This window comes from Gopherus flavomarginatus, chromosome 21 (genome assembly GCF_025201925.1).
Source record: "Gopherus flavomarginatus isolate rGopFla2 chromosome 21, rGopFla2.mat.asm, whole genome shotgun sequence".
NCBI lineage: Eukaryota > Metazoa > Chordata > Testudines > Testudinidae > Gopherus > Gopherus flavomarginatus.
Window position 1 is genome coordinate 5,514,170 of NC_066637.1, and position 19,308 is coordinate 5,533,477.

Here is a 19,308-nt window from a genome sequence, read left to right on the forward strand (position 1 = left end):
TTGGTTGCTGGAGAAAAGTACGGCACAAGGTACATACCAAACACCTCTCAGAGATGGTATGAGGATTAAAATGATGAGGGGACAAATTCATCCCACTAGAACTAGACCAGGGATGAATTTGGAGCATTGTTTGTTGAGTGTTTAAAATGTTAGGAATTATTGTTATGGTGTTGCCAAGTCTCACAATTTTATTACGACTCTCAAAATAGTTGGTGTTTTTCTTAAAAACCCAGCTGTTGATATCAGGAGATTGCCTGGGAGTCTCAACTTCCATTTAAAAAAAAAGTATGTTTCTAGCCTTCGTGGTTGCAGAAAAAATGTGGAACTGTGACATGAGTGCAGCCTAAAGGCTCTGAAACCAGAGCATAAATAAAAAAGAACCCCAGATGTATTATTTAAAAAGATCATAATTTTCAAACCAATCTCAGGGTTTTTGGGGTGCAGACTCATTGTTTTTAATGTTTGGAGTTAGCAGTACTGCAATGACAAGCCAAGAATTCAAAGGCTGATGGTTCTTGCCTTCAGTAAGGACCTATTCTAGCACAGGAGGAGCAGGGAAGAGAGGTCATGCTGTTTGCCAAATACTGATCAACCTAGATATTGTATTATTTGAAGCAAGTACCCCACCTACTGTTCTTTTAGAGAAGGGGTTCTCAAACTTTTTCTCACTGTGGACCTTACTTTCATAGCGAGATTGTTTCATGGCTGCTTCCCCACCCATCTACCGCTGAGTGGGCCACATACTCTCCCAAACGTGATCACATAAAATCCTGGCTGCAACTATATCAGTTGCATCCGTGGGAAGGGAATATTAGGGAAGTACTATTACTTATAATTTGTCTGGTGGCAGCACACAGAAGTTCTTCGTGGTTGCTATTTCTTAGCAGCGTAGTGTCTTCTCGCTGCTGGAGTCTTTCCCTGATGCAGGGAGAAGCTCCAACAGTGTGGAAAGGCTGTGGCAGGGGAGGCATTAGGAAAAGGCTCCAGCAGTAGTCAGCCACTGGAGCCTCTCCCCACTGCCAGAGCCTTTCAGACACATGTAGCTACACACCACACCATGACCACAGCTTGCTTTTCACTGTGGCATGAAGCTACATATACCTTATGTGCCTCTGCCAGAGCTGTGCAGCATAGCTGTAGTGTATTATAGTGTAATGTAGTGATTAGTGTGGATGGTAGTACTGTATCTTAGTGCCAAATTGTTGTCTTGTTTTGATATTACATTGTTGTATCTGATCGGGGTGAGGGGACTGATAAGAAGTCTGAGTCCTGCCTGCGTGCAGGGGCTGTTACTTCCGGTATCCCAAAATACCCCTGAATTTTGATAAGCAACTATTACAGTAGGTTTCACTGTAACCTGAACTGCAACTGGTAAATTATCCATTCACCAAATGGCTGTGGAACCACTGATGGAATAAATACAGAATCTTAAAGTGGAACATTTACATTAGTTTATAATCTCATTTTAATAAATTTTAAAATCTGTTCAGAAGAAAAGCACAAACACAGTTTGGCAAATAACAGGCTATGTCAGGTTTTAAGATGTATAATTGTAGTTTATGAGTTTTTCTAAGAATAAATATTGCTATTTTGTTTCCTTTGTGAAAAAGAACCTGATTGTAAGGTGTACATTGTAGAAACATCATACTGTCCATACCGCCATCAGCCTCAAAATGTGTAACATGAGGCTGGCTGTTTTTTTGTTTAACATTTTCTCTGCAGAGTCCAATAAATCATAGTGACCGTGACTTTCTGGACTCTGTCTAGCAGAACATAGTTATTCAAGACCCCACAGTAAGAAACCAGGGATTATGTGATTTGGAGGGTAATTTATCAGCAAAGCTGGTGATTTTAATATTGTTAACATTGATGTTCACTCATCTTTCTGTCTCTTTTTAAGTGCTGTCTTTCATCAATGAATCATTCACATAGAGAAATGGTTCAGGCATTGCACTATGGCAGATGCGTGTTTACTGAAGACAAACAGCCTTGATGCCTTGTCAGAGAGAAACACTATATTCTCAAGGGCTGGATCCCTTTAGGCCACGCAGGAATTAATCTTCAAAGTAAAACCACAAAACCAGCCTCTGAAGCATTGTACCCCAGCACTTCAAAGATCAGGATCTTTGTACGTTTCTTCTAGCTGCTTGCATATTTAATGCAGTAACGTTGAGTGGAGCAGCAGTAGACAGGATGGAGGAACAATCCACGTGAACTGATCCCTGAAATGAGCTTTCCTGATGGATCATTTGCCTGCCAGCACAAGTAACCAGCTTCAGGCAAGTTGCCCCCAGGTTTTTTTTTTTAATAGGTTTTTTCTTCTTTAAGTTTGTCAATAAATCAAGTCTTTGTGAATGTGAGAAGCTAATAGCCAGCGGTGCTCTGACAGCTATTCTGAAGATGTGCAGTATTGCCCAGGTTGAGTGCAGGGCTGCCAAGCCACAAGTCTGAATGAGAGGGACTTAAACACATAATAAGGAAGGATTCAAGTGACTGATTGAAATTAATAAAAAATTCTTCATCACAAAACAGAGAGAGATCTAAAGTTCATATGCAGTGAGTGAGACTTGGGGTCAGGAAACAATTTGTCCACACAACAGCCAAAATAAATTATTTATGAAGGACACAAGAGCTTGGATCTACATTTGGTCATGCCAATGTCACAGCCAGGGCCGGCACTTCCATTTAGGTGACCGCCAGGATTTGGGAGGGTGGCATTTTGCGGCCCTCAGCGGCAATTCGGTGGCCGGGGGTCCTTCTGCGCTCCGGGTCTTCAGCAGCAATTTGGCAGTGGGGGGTCCTTCCGCGCTCCGGGTCTTCGGCGGCAATTCGGCGGCAGGGGGTGTGTGTGCTTCTGCACTCTGGGACCCGCAGCTGAAGTGCCTCGAAGACCGGGAGCATGGAAGAACCCCCACGCCGCTGAATTGCCGCCGACCAGGAGCACGGAAGGACCCCTGCTTAAGGTGCCAAAAACCCTGGCGCCACTCCTGGTCACATATGTGCTCTGCTCTGCAAGCTTCCCACATGCAGTATGAAGATGAAAAACTGCACCACTGTTAAGCCAAATGCTGATGCCTGGATAAAAGAATTTCTAATTGTGGTTCTAATTTCTAATTGAGATCCTGGCCAGTTCCCATTGTAAGAGGCTTGCCCTTGTGAATTCTGTAGCACTGTGAATTCTGTGGCCAGGAATAAAAATAGTCAGCAAGTACTGAGTTTAATTTCAATATTTGTTCAGGAAAAAAAGGGACAAATTTTTCAACAAAAAGTTCCTGTTTGCCGGCCAGCCCTAAACATGCAAAAATTCTACCCCATCTGGGGGCATTGCTCCTACCTACACTTTCAGTGTGGCCAACTCTTCAATTTTATTACAAGTCTTGAGCTAGTCAGTGTTTTTTTAATAAAGCCCTAGCTCCTGGAATCAGGAGAGTGTGTGAGATTTTTAAAGGTAATAAGCATCTTCCCCTCATGGGTTACGCTCCAATTTTGGCATGAAAGTTAACGCTCACAGGAATCATAAATTTGAATAAAGTCCATGACAAGCCCAACTCACACTTGCCCTGTGTCAGTAGCTCCTATCCTTCAGGGCTGGGCCTGGCTCCCCACTCCAGGTGTCATAACCTGGAACATGTCGTTGCAGCACCACTTAGATTTGACCCATCCATCCCTCCGTAGATTGAGACACAGTAGCAGATCCCACACCTGAGTAGGGTTGCAACCATGTGCCCCAGGTTACAACCCCCAGAATGGGGAGTCAGGGCAGGAGCTGCCACTGCCGGGTAAACTCAGTTTCCAATACCCTCAACCTTCTGTGATTCATCATGTCCCCCCACATCTGTCATGAAATTACTAAAAACTTCCATGTCAAATTCATAGCCTTACTCATAGTTGCCTGGAAAAGCTTGAAAACCTAAAGAAAGCACCTTCTACTAGAGGCTGAGAAACTGGAAGGCAAGGGAAAAAGAACCCAAAGTGTATTATCGAAACAAATTTCATTATTTTATTTTTTTTTTTTTAGGGGGAAGGAGGCTAACCCATTTTTTTAACACTTTAAGTTAGCATCATTGGGCTCCTGCCACAGCTAAATTGCTCCCTGCTGAAAGGGTCCAGACACCACATGTTAATAAATAATAGTAACATCTGGCTCTTCTATAGGATTTTCCATCACTGGCTCGCTAAGTGTTTACAAAGAAGGACAGTACCATTACCCCCATTTTACAGAAGGAGGAACTGAGGCATGGAGAAGGGAAGGGAGTTGCCCAAGGTCACCCGGCAGGCCAGTGGCAGGGCTGGAATAGAAGCCAGGTCCCCCAAGTCCCAGTCCAGTGCTCCATCCAGTAGGTCTTGCTGTCTCCTTACCATGGGCCCATCCTGAATGGTGTGCGGGTGTCTTGGCGTCTCTGCGACGCAGCCCAGGGGATGGGCAGGGTGGGCAATGCCAGAGGACATCGCCATGGCAACAGGCCCAGGGCACTGCCATAGAGCTCTGGCAGGAAGAGGCCGCGAGGAATGGTGGGTACCGAGTGCGGTATTGGTTGCGGTAGCACTGAGGCCCCAGCCTGCTCTGCCCCTTTAAGTGGTCCCGCTCCTCCCATCTTGGAAGCGCGGTGATGACGCACAATACTTGCGCCTCGCGAAGCCAGCATATTACGTCAACCTGGGCGTATTACGTATATGTTAGTGGCCTACGTGGTCTTGGTGACGGTGCGTACAGCGGACGGTGACCGGGAGAGGGAACGTTTCCTCCCGTCTCCGCCCCCGCCGCTCAGGATGCCGCTGGCTGCGGCTGGGCCCGCGCACCTGGTGCGCTGCGGGCAGAAGGATGAGCTGTACCGGAGCGGCTTGCGGAGCGGGGCTGGGGCAGCGCTGCAGAGACTGGCGGGTGAGGGGCTAGGACTGGGCGGGGGGGAAGAGAAGGGAGGGGGCTCGCGGGGGGCGGGGAGAGGAGGAGAAGGGAGGGGGCTCGCGGGGGGCGGGGAGAGGAGGAGAAGGGAGGGGGCTCGCGGGGGGGGCCGGGAGGGGAGGAGAAGGGAGGGGGCTCGCGGGGGGGGCCGGGAGGGGAGGAGAAGGGAGGGGGCTCGCGGGGGGGGCCGGGAGGGGAGGAGAAGGGAGGGGGCTCGCGGGGGGGGCCGGGAGGGGAGGAGAAGGGAGGGGGCTCGCGGGGGGGCCGGGAGGGGAAGAGAAGGGAGGGGGCTCGCGTGGGGCTGGGGGGGGAAGAGAAGGGAGCGGGATCGGGGGGGGCGGGGAGAGGAGGAGAAGGGAGCGGGCTCGCGGGGGGGGGCGGGGAGGGGAAGAGAAGGGAGCGGGCTCGCGGGGGGGGGCTCGCGGGGGGGGGGAAGAGAAGGAAGGGGGCCTGGTTCCTGTGCACGGTGCAGTTCCAGAGCTGTACCTGTTTGTTTTCTCCCCCTACCCTAGGTAGTTTTATTGTCACCTTTCAAAGTTTGAGGCCTAGCCAACACCAGCTAGTCTGTGGCTCCCCCTAGCCCTAACAGTCACTGTACGAGGCTGAGAGCTTTACTCATGAGTTTATTAAAAGTACTCCTGGCAAGTGGAATCTTGCTCATTTAAAGGCAAAAGTCATATTCTTGTGTTACTGCCCAGCTGTTCAGGTTATTAAATCTAAAAACGAAACAAACTCCTCTCTTACCTTATGTCTCCCTTCCTTGCCTTTTGCCATGTCTCCTAGTTTGGATAATGAAAATGGAGTAGTCTGGTGCACAGTGCCGCAAAGTTTGGGCAATAATCACTGCTGGGGAGTGTTTTAAATCCAAACTGGTTTTGGAATAAATTTTATATTGTTAATCTTACCTTTTTAGGTACTAAGAAATGGTTGGAGTGGAGGAAAGAGATTGAACTTCTTTCTGATGTAGCATACTTCAGCCTCACCACTTTGTCTGGTAGTGTTCATAAAGTTTAGCCATTTATTTGACATGGTTTGGGGGGAAGGTTGAGGGTATGTTTCTGGTGTGGAGAAAACGGACTCTGTTTCTGTGATTTATTTGTTGGTTGAGTTAATTACCTGCTTACAAGTATGTAATGCTTCTGGGTTGCCATCAGTATTGTAAATATAAAGGGTGGTGGTGGTCCTAGAAGTTTGGTTATTTTTATAGATGCCTCTTTTTGTTAAATGTAGATACAGTGTTAAATATTTAGTTTAAGATACAGTATTTATGTAAAATCCATGTGAAACAACCTATCATTTACCATCTTGTTCCCACTAGCACTATTGGAAGAGTGCTTTCTGAAAACAGGGCCTGTATGATGAAGAATTATGCATTTTGGTAGTAAGCTTGGTGTTTGAGTAATTGCAGGATCGGGCCCATAAAAGATTTACAGTTTAAACATAATAATCACATCATTTGGAACTGAAATTTACGCCACTTTTGGCGTTCCTAAACATGGCATCTTTTTTAACGGAGCATGTCAGTAATGGAAATAAGAATGCCATCTTACCCATCTACTTTTGTCCATGTTATCTTTCAGGTTATCAAACTCTTGGTGAAGAATATGTTAATATTGTCCAAGTTGATTCTTCCAAGAAGAGAATTCCTTCTCTGCTTCGACGAGCCATTCTGATTTCTCTTCATACTGTTTTGCCTTATTTGTTGGACAAAGGATTAATCCATCTGGAACATGAGTTGCAGACAGAAACTAGTGGATTTAGAACCTTGCAGAGCAGTGGTCTATGCAGCAGGACTTTGGTACGAAGCTGGGTGCAGAAACAAGTTGGCAGGCTGACCGAACAGCAGAAGAAAACCTTTTTACAAACTGTGTATGTCCTCAAGCAGTGCATCCCCCTGCTCCGTAGGCTGCATCTGGCAGTGTTTTATATAAATGGCCTCTTCTATCACATTTCTAAAAGGATCACTGGAATATCTTATGTACGTTAAAGAATTAATTGATTTGAAGACACTTTTCTTAACGTAATGTAGTATTTTGGCTTCAGCAACAGTATTGAATGTAAAAGGGATGTAGAATTTGGCCTGTGATGATCAGTGAATGGGGCAGTGCCTAATAGTTTGAGAGTTTTCAATAATTCATGAGAGAGGGTCATGTCCCCCGTCCCTTCCTTTTATTGGTCACTGCTAACAAATCTAGATTAGAGACCAGTTCTGGTCCTAATCTAATTCTAGAAAACAATTGAATCTAGCCAAAACTATATTTGGGGCACATGCATTCACTGCTAGTATGTGTGGAAGCATCAGTAACTAACTAGTGTGATTCTGTTATATGGGAAATCTGATGTGTACGGTCTTAAGTTCTCATTTTTAACTGCCTTTTTCAAGCTAGTGGCTTAATGTAATGTAAAACCGTGTTGTCTTTAGGAAGACGATTATGGGAGGAGGTGGTCAAAACTGAGATACTAGCAGATCCATGGTGAGGCTCATTAATGAAAACATGGCCTTTTGGATGGTAATTTAGTTTCTCTTGTCCTGTCTGAACTATGCAGCTTCGTGTTCCAGGATTGCCTGGAGACGACCAAAGCATTCGATCAAGTTACAAGCTTCTTGGGATAGTTTCACTGCTGCATCTCGTACTAACAGTCAGTGTTCAGATATACAGCTTCCAACAAAGGCAGAGGGCAAGGCAGGAGTGGAAACTACACCGCAACCTCTCATATCCAAAGTATGATGATCCTAACTTGCTGGTAAGGGGGTGGAAACAAGAATAATGGTTGAGGAATTTTATCTGTAACTAATGGGGAAATTCTGTGGTGGAGCTCCAATCACAGCTAAGCACCAAGGTAACATAAATACTATAGGTAGGTGGAAGGGACTTCTTCAGATGCTATGTAGAGATCTGCTGTACCTAATGAGAATGTGTTCAATTACAGTAGCCAGATAGGACACCATTGTGCTAGGTACTGTGCAAACATATATGACAGATTGCCTCAGCCCCCAAAAAGTTTGTAATATTGTAACTTAATGTGAATAAAAAGGTTGGTCTCAGCCCTCCTCCTCCTGGTAAAATGTATCAGAGGTTATGTCTATACTGCATTTTAAAACCTGTGGCAGAAAGGCTCAGAGCCCATGGCTACAGCCTGGCTCAAGCTACGGTGCTCTGCAGCCCCACTCCTTCAGCCTCAGACCCCAAATTCTAGCCCAAGCCTGAATGTCTGCACAGCTGTTCTTCGGCTGTAGAGTCAAGATGAGAGACTTACTGCTACAGGTTTTAAAACTCAGTGTAGATTTAACCACAGACACCCCCTCCCACACACACACAATTAGCTTTAATTGTTGAAAATCTCATCCGACACCAGAGATTAAATGGGTTATGATTGAACTACTCTCTCCTCCAACCAGAGGGGAGCTTTTCAGGGCAGGATTGAGGCATACTTACGGCACAGGCAGCAGTGTATCAGCACTTCCACCTCACTGGCCTTTCCACATGACCCTTAGTGTCAGGCCCTGGACTTATGTAGGGCAACCACTAGCAGCCTGTGTCATGTTGTCCCTCTTTCTCCACTCTCTTTCACCTGTGCAGTGTCTGGGCTATTTTAGGTGCTGCTGTTACATTTTTTTCCAATATGCGACTAAAAACGGTGTTTTCAAAATTGCATATCTGTCACTTTTCTCAAACTTAAATTTTAGCAGATAATTCCCTTTTCGTAGACTATTTAAGTTATCAAATAACTTCACCTTTGGATAAGAAAAATGTTGCCTTGACACTAGTGCTCCTGTTCCTTGTCCCCTTCACTAGAAGCATAGCATGAATAATGGTCCAGGTTGTCTTGGGCATCTCAGGCTGTGTTCCTCATACTTCATTCTATGTCAGTGATACTGACATTTCTGAAATGTTCTTAATGAGGGGAATGTGTAACTCTTGAGCATAAGTGGATTTGTTTCCATATATTATATCAGTAAGGGTGTTTTACAGATTCTGTCAAACGAAAATGTAACTGTAAATTTATTATTCAATCAGAAATCAGACTGAGGAAAAATCTGTTGTATGCAGTTCCCGATGCACATTGTGCTTGGAAAAACGTAGGCATGCAACAGCCACTCCCTGTGGCCATCTGTTCTGTTGGGAATGCATCACAGAATGGTGTAACACCAAAGTAAGTGGGAAGAAGTTGGCTTTGAAAATGTGGAAGAACTATTGCATGATTCTTCTGGAATAATTTTCAGACTCAGTAGTAAACTAGCCTTCCCTTGGTAGTTAAGAGACTCAAAATCCCTATCCACATTTTGGAGGGGCCTGTGCTTGCCAAGGTAACCAGTTGACTTGAGCTGTAAACAAATGTGGAAATGTTCTCTGCATTACAGTAATAAGGGAAACAGGACCTGAGTGGTGCTGTAAACAAATACACTCTGGCTACACAAACTCAGAAGTTTATTGAAGTTGTGAACTTTGATAAATTATGGGATTAGTCATTATATACATCTGGAGATGTGGGTTCCAATCATTATTTAAGTGAACCAAGAAAATAAACTCAGTATTTTCCTGGAGCCCAGTGAGCGTTTGTCCATATTAAACCACCATATAAGTACAACCAGTAAAGCCCAGGAGTGGTGTAGAGTACAGCTAACACCTCCATCCTGGACTCAGCCTGTTAACCCTTCATGGGCCACAAAATTTTGTTCTACTTCTCCTACTTTTAATGACATAAATGGTTGCATTTTGTTATGGATTAATTTTCTGTGCTGTGGCTTCTTTCATGGGATGGTGGTAAGCTTCTTCATGAAAAGCAAAGCTTCCAGTAAATGAATCATAGGGTGGTATTTACAAATTTAAAATGTCTTATTAAAACATTTGGAAAATAAACTTTGTTCTACAAGTGCTTCCAAGCTGATGAACAAATCAATACATCAGTTAAGTCCATAGTAGCTTAAATAATGTGTGTTTTTCATAGGGCTAGGGAAATGCATTTATCCACAGGGCAGCTTGTCTCAGAGATTTTAGGGCATGTCTGCACTATAAGAGAGAAGTGGCATAACAGTACCACTGTAGTAGAAATGCTACAACAACAGAAGGGATTTTTCTATTGTTGCACCCTTGAGAGGCAGTAGCTAGTTGATGAAAGAACTCTTCCATCAACTGAGCTGTCTACACTGGCTCTTAAATCAACCAGTGAAACTTCAGGTTTGAGCACTAGAGAGAGTTAGGTTGACTTAAGTTTTTAGATGTAGATCAGGCCTTAGTGTTAACTTCATAACACGTGTCTGCTATCTATCTCTATGGAGAAGGGTCCGACCCTCCTGATCCTGTGAGTTAAACAGTATCTTTCCCAGGCTCCAAGAATAGTTTATAAACTATTACATGCTAGCCATAGTCTGTTTTTAACCCTTTTCCAAACTGGAAAAGCTGTTCGGCGACTTTGTGTGGGTAACAAGTTGTATGTCTTTTTGTCTTGTCTTATCATTGATGGATTTTGGCACATCCCCCTGGCCCTTTGCTTTGTAAGGCTTTTGGGACAAGTGTTTCTGCTGAAATGAGAGTTTACAGTAGGCCAATGCATGATCTAACCACACTACTTGGGCATCAGAGTTTACTACATGCTGACACTAAATTCAGAGGCTAGCCTGTGACCATTCAGAAAAGTGATATTCCTGAGTAGGGAACATTGTTTGTATATCATATTGGATGGGCCCTTTAGAAGAGCTATTAACCTAGATGTCAATTTTTCCTAACCAGTTATCCCTGTCTTATAGACTCTAGGACTGGAAGGGACCTTGAGAGGTCATCGAGTCCAGTCCCCTGCCCTCATGGCAGGACCAAATACTGTCTAGACTATCCCTGATAGACATTTCTCTAACCTACTCTTAAATATCTCCAGCGATGGAGATTCTACAACCTCCCTAGGCAATTTATTCCAGTGTTGAACTATCCTGACAGTTAAGAAGTTTTTCCTAATGTCCAACCTAAATCTCCCTTGCTGCAGTTTAAGCCCATTGCTTCTTGTTCTATCATTAGAGGCTAAGGTGAACAAGTTTTCTCCCTCCTCCTGATGACACCCTTTTAGATACCTGAAAACTGCTATCATGTCCCCTCTGTCTTCTCTTTTCCAAACTAAATAAACCCAGTTCTTTCAGCCTTCCTTCATAGGTCATGTTCTCAAGACCTTTAATCATTCTTGTTGCTCTGCTCTGGACCCTCTCCAATTTCTCCACATCTTTCTTGAAATGCGGTGCTCAGAACTGGACACAATACTCCAGTTGAGGCCTAACCAGTGCAGAGTAGAGCGGAAGAATGACTTTTCATGTCTTGTTTACAACACACCTGTTAATGCATCCCAGAATCACATTTGCTTGTTTTGCAACAGTATCACACTGTTGACTCATATTTAGCTTCTGGTCCACTATGACCCCGAGATCTTTCTGCCATACTCCTTCCTAGACAGTCTCTTCCCATTCTGTATGTGTGAAACTGATTGTTCCTTCCTAAGTGGAGCACTTTGCATTTGTCTTTATTGAACTTTATCCGGTTTACCTCAGACCATTTCTCCAATTTGTCCAGATCATTTTGAATTTTGACCCTGTCCTCCAAAGCATTTGCAATCCTTCCCAGTTTGGTGGTATCTGCAAACTTAATAAGCGTACTTTCTATGCAAACATCTAAATCGTTGATGAAGATATTGAACAGAGCCGGTCCCAAAACAGACCCCTGCGGAACCCCACTTGTTATACCTTTCCAGCAGGATTGGGAGCCATTAATAACTACTCTGAGTACAGTTATCCAGCCAGTTATGCACCCACCTTATAGTAGCCCCATCTAAATTGCATTTGCCTAGTTTATCGATAAGGATATCATGCGAGACTGTATCAAATACCTTACTAAAGTCTAGGTATACCACATCCACCGCTTCTCCCTTATCCACAAGGCTCGTTATCCTATCAAACAAAGAAAGCTATCAGATTGGTTTGACACCATTTGTTCTTTACAAATCCATGCTGGCTATTCCCTATCACCTTAACACCTTCCAAGTGTTTGCAGATGATTTCTTTAATTACTTGCTCCGTTATCTTCCCTGGCACAGAAGTTAAACTAACTGGTCTGTAGTTTCCTGGGTTGTTTTTATTTCCCTTTTTATAGATGGGCACTGTATTTGCCCTTTTCCAGTCTTCTGGAATCTCTCCCATCTCCCATGACTTTCCAAAGATAATAGCTAGAGGCTCAGATACCTCCTCACTCCCTGAGTATTCTAGGATGCATTTCATCAGGCTCTGGTGACTTGCAGGCATTTAACTTTTATAAGTGATTTTTAACTTGCTCTTTTTTTATTTTATCTTCTAAATCTACCCTCTTCCCATAAGCATTCACTATGTTAGACATTCCTTCAGACTTCTCAGTGAAGACGGAAACAAAGAAGTCATTAAGCATCTCTGCCATTTCCAAGTTTCCTGTTACTGTTTCTCCCTCCTCACTGAGCAATGGGCCTACCCTGTCCTTGGTCTTCCTCTTGCTTCTAATGTACTGATAAAGTCTTCTTGTTTCCCTTTATTCCCATAGCTAGTTTGAGCTCATCTTGTGCTTTGCCTTTCTAATCTTGCCCTTGCATTCCTGAGTTTGCCTATATTCATCCTTTGTAATCTCACCTAGTTTCCATTTTTTATATGACTCCTTTTCTTTTGTAGGTCATGCAAGATCGCATGGTTAAGCCAAGGTGATCTTTTGCCACATTTTCTATCTTTCCTAGCCATCGGAATAGCTTGCTTTTGGGCTCTTAATAGTGTCCCTTTAAAAAACTGCCAACTCTCCTCAGTTGTTTTTCCCCTCAGTCTTGATTCCCATGGGACCTTACCTATCAGCTCTCTGAGCTTACCAAAATCTGCCTTCCTGAAATCCATTGTCTCTATTTTGCTGTACTCCCTTCTACCGTTCCTTAGAATTGCAAACTCTATGATTTCATGATCACTCTCACCCAAGCTTCCTTCTACTTTCAAATTCTCAACGAGTTCCTCCCTATTTGTTAAAATCAAGTCTAGAACAGCTTCCCCCCAGTAGCTTTTTCAACCTTCTGAAATAAAAAGTTGTCTGCAATGCGGTCCAAGAACTTATTGGATAGTCTGTGCCCCGCGGTGTTATTTTCCCAACATATCTGGATAGTTAAGTCCCCCATCACCACCAAATCTTGGGCTTTGTTTAAAAAAAGCCTCATCCACCTGGTTAGGTGGCCTGTAGTAGACTCCTAGCACAACATCACCCTTGTTTTTTACCCCTTTTATCCTAACCCAGAGACTCTCAACACTTCCGTCTCCTATGTCCATCTCCACCTCAGTCCAAGTGTGTACATTTAATATAAGGCAACACCACCTCCCTTTTTCCCGTCTATCCTTCCTGAGCAAACTATACCCATCCACACCAACATTCCAATCATGTGTATTATCCCACCAAGTTTCAGAAGGGGAATACAATTATCTCCTACCCCATGTGTATGCACACTACAAGTAATGAGCTTCCAGTGCATCAGACCTGGTGGAAAATGCAGTGGTGCAGCTAAGTTGATCATATAGGAAAGTATGCCTTTCAGGTCCAGGTATTTGACTGAGCACTTTTTACATACTCATCACTCTTAACCCCAGATTATCCAAGGAAGAAGTGCCTCTAAGTGCTAGCACTTCTGACTCAAAAAGCCAAATTCAGTCCAGCTGTAAGCAGGTGCCATCCATAGATACCACAGGAGCTGTACCTGCTTAAAGTAGATGAAAGTTTAACCCTCAGTGTGATCCAGTATGGTATCGTGAATCACATTGTTTGTGCATTCCTTTTCAAACCTTATTCGACCCTTCAATGACTGTGCAGCATATATGACTGAGCAACTCTTGCAAAACAGAAAAATGGTAACTCCTCTGTATCCCCCCTCTTTTCCTGCAACTGAGTTAGCTTTTACTGTACATCAACACTTCACTACCTACAAGACTAAGCTCTCCTACTTGATGTTGGAGGCTGGTGAAATTCCTAGATGCCAAGTTCACACGCAATAGCCTACTGGCAATTTCACTATCATACACCTAGAGTCCAAAATGGAGAGTGAAACCCAAACACCAAAACTTGTTCAGAGGACTTCTACTTTTGCACCTTCAATCAGCTGTAAATACAAAGATCTAGATACCCACATACCTGATGGTAGGTGGCACATTAGAGGCCCTTTTAAATCAACAGGCAAAGACATGCTTTCTACAAGGCACACTATAGACAAGCATCTTTCCCTAGACAGCTTAGTGAGTAGTATTTCACACTGAAATAGGTCTGACAAATGCCTCCTTAGGGTTGAAGTCCATGTTACAACCTACTTTGAATCAAGTAAATAAATGTAAAGTATTTCTGATCAAATTTGTATATTACCAAATTTTTGGAAGTTAAGTGATTCCAGACTACTATAGACTTGGTCAACTTCTCATCCCCTCACCCTCTTGACATCTTAACCAGGAAGGGGTAGAAGATAACTAAGTTTTTCTATCTTGAGAGCAAACACTATGCAAACTTCAGCACTTCCATGGATGCTTACATTAATTCTGCCACAGATTGTTTCATGTGTCGTGGGTCTGCAAATGCTTCCCTTGTGCCAGCACTAATTGTGGTTTTAGTGTCTGAGCTCAGTAGCCTAGCAAAAGTGATAGCTATTGAGTAGTAAACATGAACTAAATAGTCTAGGCAAAGGAAAGTTCATGCAAGATGGCTCTTTCACACTGGCTATTAGCTAAGGATCCATCTCTTTAAAATTTTGGAGCTTAGTGCATTAGCAAGTATTTTCTTCTTTTAAATGGATGGCAAAAAAAAAAAAAAAGTGGCACTTGTAAGACAGGATCTGGGTGAAATCCAGTGATGACAGATCTCAAGCAATAAGCTGCCTGGAATGTTCAGATGGTTCAAGCAGTCTGACTAATATATAGCACATAACTTGCTCTGCTGGCCTTCTGAGTGCATCACTGATTGATGATTGGTTTTTCAATAACTCTACATTGTAAGATTCTGAATAAGTAAACTGGCCTATAACACACTGAACAAAGTCTGGGTGTAAGTTACTTGAGAGCACTCCTTGAAGAAGATTTAAGTGAATAAGATAAGTCTGAGTTCATGTACAGCTACAAATAAAATTATCTTGAACATCGTGCTACGAGGAAGGTATTTTAGTGTATAGAAGGGAATTAGTTTGTAGTCAAGTGGACATTTCAAGTCTGGAATTAGTGATCTTGGTCTTGGAGGACAAGCCATAGTGTTGCAGTAGTAGCCTACTTGAGGACTGCTTTTGATGGACTTCCCAGAGGGGGCCTGTTCTGCCCACAGGAGGAGGTTGATTCTAGCTTGTAGATGGCACAAAAATTCTTCATCTTAAAGGGACAGGAATCTGGCCTAACACTGTAGGAACAGTCTGCCTCAGCCAGTGGCAGTACTCACATGCATGTAACCTCAGCTGACATCATTTAGGGCTGTTATAGAACCTGCAGGGTCACATGTTAGTGCTTTCTGTAGTTTTATATTGGAACACTCCATTTTCTTTAATCTTCACATGCTTGTACAGTAGCTTCTGTAAGTTTTCACCTCTGTAGTCTGCAACCATTTAAATACAACTCTGCAGCAATTTGGTTTTTAAAAGCCCAAACCTGTAAAGCAGGGGTTCGCAAACTGGGATTTGGGACCTCTGAGGGTTGCAAGGTGATTACATGCAGAGTTGTGAGCTGTCAGCCCCCAACCCAAACCCTGCTTTGCCTCCAGCATTTAATATAATGTTAAATATATTAAAGTGTTTTTTAATTGGGGGGGGGAGTCGCATTCAGAGGCTTGCTATGTGAAAGGGGTCACCAGTATAAAAACTTAAGAGCCACTGCTGTAAACTAACTACATTTACACAGCAGCCAGTGCTTAAATAAAGTAGTGGGTAATTTAGGAATGCAAAAACCCTCAATGTTGCTATCAGAACTTTAACTTTTGCATTTTTAACTCCTTTGTATTGCACATGTATACACTACTCCTAGTTGAGCTATATGTGTTGTGGCTGAGTTAATGCAACTGAGAGAATCCTAACTTGATTTTGCTTTAATATTTTAGTAATAGCTTCCACTTGTCATCACCAGCAATTACATATTTACCTTGAGATCTGAAAGCTGCCTTTCATAATAATTGAAATAATGGAGCAAATTTTTCACTTCAGAATGAGTAAATTGCTTTTTAACTACCTGGGTCTCTTTTAATGAACATTTTCCTATACAATTTTCTTTATATGAATAGCTGAATTAAGATCTCATTGCTCATGAAGCACCAGCAACCTGTTTAATATAACAAGTATTTTTCTCTCTCATGCTTGTGGAGCTAAAGAATGCAGATAAAAGTGATCCTGCCTAGCTGAGAACTAGAGACCTACAAGCTAGCTGAACAGCCAAAAAAAAGACACCGTATGGTTTAACTTGTTGGAAAATACTGTTATTTGGGTAATATTAGGTCTTTCATTTGACATAGGAAAACCAGGGAAATCTCTTTTATATTATAGAAACAGAAAAGGATCACTTCAGTCTTCTCTGCTATAGCTATGAGTCAGCTGGAGCACTTGTATAAACCACTGGCCTCTCACCTAATCTCGGTGGTCTTCCCTTCCATGTTGTACCAGAGAACCTTAACTCTCAGGGGGGAGATAAATGGTGTACCACTTCTACCTTTAGCAGTGGCTTGACTGTGGTTTAAGTTCTCAGAAGGCGGCATTTAACACTAGTCACCCTTTTGAGCGTTTTCATTTAATGTGACGCTTACTTTCTGAACCAAGTAAGTTCTCTGTCGTGTGTTCTTCCTTGTAGCAGTATCAGAAGAGGGTTTTATTGTCTACACAGCTAGTAAAGGTTCACCTTGAGGGGCCATTGTAGTGTACAGCTTGTTCATTAACCATGCATTATAAAGCTTAGTAAGGTCATTTCTTGTACTAATAAAACATTGTCATTTAAATTAGTGCAGTTAAATTGAATAGAGGATAGTGCTTTATACAGTTAACCTTGCCCTAAAAACTAGACAGAAGGAAAGATCAGTGTTTAGAACTAGGTAGGGCTACTCATTTTTATCTAGATTCCTCCAATGTGCTTGTGTTTAATTTTTTTTGGCTTATTAACACTTGGTAACTTAAACTTTCCCTTTTGCAGGCAGAGTGTCCATTATGCAGAGAGAAATTTCATCCTCAGAAACTGATCTATCTGCGGCATTATCGATAACTGTACCAAGCCACTGCTGTTGTCCCTGACAAGATCCTAAGCTGCTTTATCTTTATCAGCCAGCAAAGCCATAATACAGTTTGGCTTAATCCACAAGCAAAACTTTATTTTGAGCCTAAATCTTTTTATAAAACTTAATTGTTTTGTACAAGCAGTAAAAGGTGATACGTCTTATTCCTGTTACAAAATAAACTTGATGTACTTTGGTCTACTGCCTTGTCTTGTACCTCAGACCTTGACCTGCCATGTCAAACACTATTCCCAAAAATTGCTTAGAGCAAGTGCTAACCTTATTTATGCTGTTTATCTGCATTTCACTTTGAACAATGAGGAGAATATTAGACTATTGCCCTTGCTGTCAGTTGCAAATACTGTGGGAGGACTTAAATCCAAACAGCCTTTCGTGGCATGCTTTTAGTATTATGAAAGTTTTAGGATTAAGACTTACATATAAATGTTGGATCCTTGCTCCCTTCCTGTTTTCCTAAAACTACAACAGTCCCTGCTGACGCTTCAGGTGGAAATAGTATGTGTGCATATGCTTAGAGTAGAAGAAATTAGAGTTATGACTAACTGCAGTGGAAATTCTCATAAGAAATATGAATCCTAACAGCACCATTCTATTTTTACAGCATAATTTGGGTTAACAGTAAGAAACTTCTGTGCTTCAATTTAAACTCAAATTCCAATAGAACGTGAGCACACCTTGCACATGTACCTGCTGATGTAAATTGAACACTACAGTGAGAAGTGCTGAAGATCAGGTTAATTTATGTACCACTTAGTTTGTTGTTTCTCACTGCTACAGGACAATACTGTCAGTCCCTATTATCACATTTAAAATAGTCTAGCAATATAAATTAGATTGTTTTACACAGCATATAGAATGCTTTTGTATACACTAAGTTTTAAAACCACTCACTGAATGTACAGTTGTGGGAACAAGTTCAGTAATGGACACTTCCTGTAATAATCATGAAGAATTTATATTAATTCATTATATATACAGACTGCAGTGGTATCTTCCACTGCCCAAAATACAAGATTAGTAAACATCACACTCCTACCCAGAAGCTTTTGGCAACAGGCACTATCAACTCTGCTGATTACACATTTTACAGCACAAATGAAGAGGGATGTTTACAAAAGCATCACTGCTTAAGATTTTTTTCCAGAAACCATTAGTGATTCAATTATCCAAAAAACAAAAGTGTTTTGGGATGAAAAACATAATCAAACATTGTGGTTCATCTTTCTGCTCTTGCATGATAGCTAAAGGTACAACTCAGATTACTATTCACATGCTCTCCGAGGGAAAAAAATCCAAAATTCATCAAATCTTTGGCATGCATAACAAACTAAAAAATAAGCTTTTCACTGAAGTGTCTAAAGGTTAAAAGAAAGCCTTGGAAAATACCTTATTAGATCTTGAATCCATACTAAGTTAAGAGCACTTCTGTTAAAATAACTATACTGCAGAGGTCCTGGCCCTATAGGCAACATATAGCAGGAGTTGTGGACAACCTCTCCCTACAAACTCCCACACAGGTTCCTTCCCCTCACCTACACAGAAAGCCTGAAAGAAGAGATAGGTACTGCTATATGCAGAAGAACAAGACACTTAACTCTGCTGGATAGGTGAGAGACATGAAATACCCTGTCCCTACCCTCCCACCTTTCATATCAAAGGCTTCCTAGGAAAACTCCACCTGAACTTAACTGTCAATACAGCAAAGAGAGAAAGGTGGCCTGAGCCAGGACTCAAGGCATATGCAGCTTTAAAGATCATTGTCAACACATTTAATTACACATAAAAACATGTAGCAAGCTATTACTGATGGTAGAACTTGGATAATGCTGCCAAGAAAGAAGGCAGTTGCAATCTGCACTAGAAAGTTATTCTTGAATCTGTCAAGATCTAGGTTTCTTCGGCCATAATTGATGAAGGCATATAACTTAACACTAAGAAAACATTTAGAAGTGGTTTAAGAAGATGCCTGCTTAAACAGTTTAGAACAGTTAACTCAACCACTGCACAGGTAGTGTGTTTTTGTTATTTTTAAGAGAAACCATGTTCTAGACTTGTTCATGCCTGGGCATGGATACTACTTATTATTTGAACATCGTTAAAATCTCAATGCATAGGAGGCAAGCTACTCCTACCTACAACAGT

General features: G+C 42.3%; 2 protein-coding genes across 8 annotated transcripts in view; one reads left to right on the top strand and one right to left on the bottom strand.

The window, feature by feature from the left end:
- Positions 1-4,565, bottom strand: part of PLCH2 (phospholipase C eta 2) — a 331,250-nt gene extending 326,685 nt beyond the window's left edge. Inside the window, exon 1 of the mRNA XM_050931745.1 lies at positions 4,360-4,565. The gene's annotated coding sequence lies outside the window, so the exon portion shown is untranslated. The remainder of the gene's footprint in view (positions 1-4,359) is intronic.
- A 10-nt stretch (positions 4,566-4,575) lies between these two features.
- On the top strand, positions 4,576-17,341 carry PEX10 (peroxisomal biogenesis factor 10). 7 transcript variants are annotated; one of them, XM_050931724.1, is made up of 6 exons: positions 4,576-4,704; positions 5,817-5,897; positions 6,484-6,881; positions 7,451-7,626; positions 8,923-9,058; positions 17,067-17,341. In XM_050931724.1, exons 1-6 carry the CDS (start codon positions 4,611-4,613, stop codon positions 17,133-17,135), a joined length of 954 nt encoding a protein of 317 aa, XP_050787681.1. In that variant the 5' UTR covers positions 4,576-4,610; the 3' UTR covers positions 17,136-17,341. The 7 variants fall into 7 exon arrangements, with proteins under 7 accessions (XP_050787681.1, XP_050787683.1, XP_050787685.1 ...); XM_050931726.1 differs by having other exon boundaries at positions 4,576-4,698; XM_050931729.1 differs by having other exon boundaries at positions 4,608-4,882; positions 6,484-6,701.
- Positions 17,342-19,308: the final 1,967 nt, after the last annotated feature.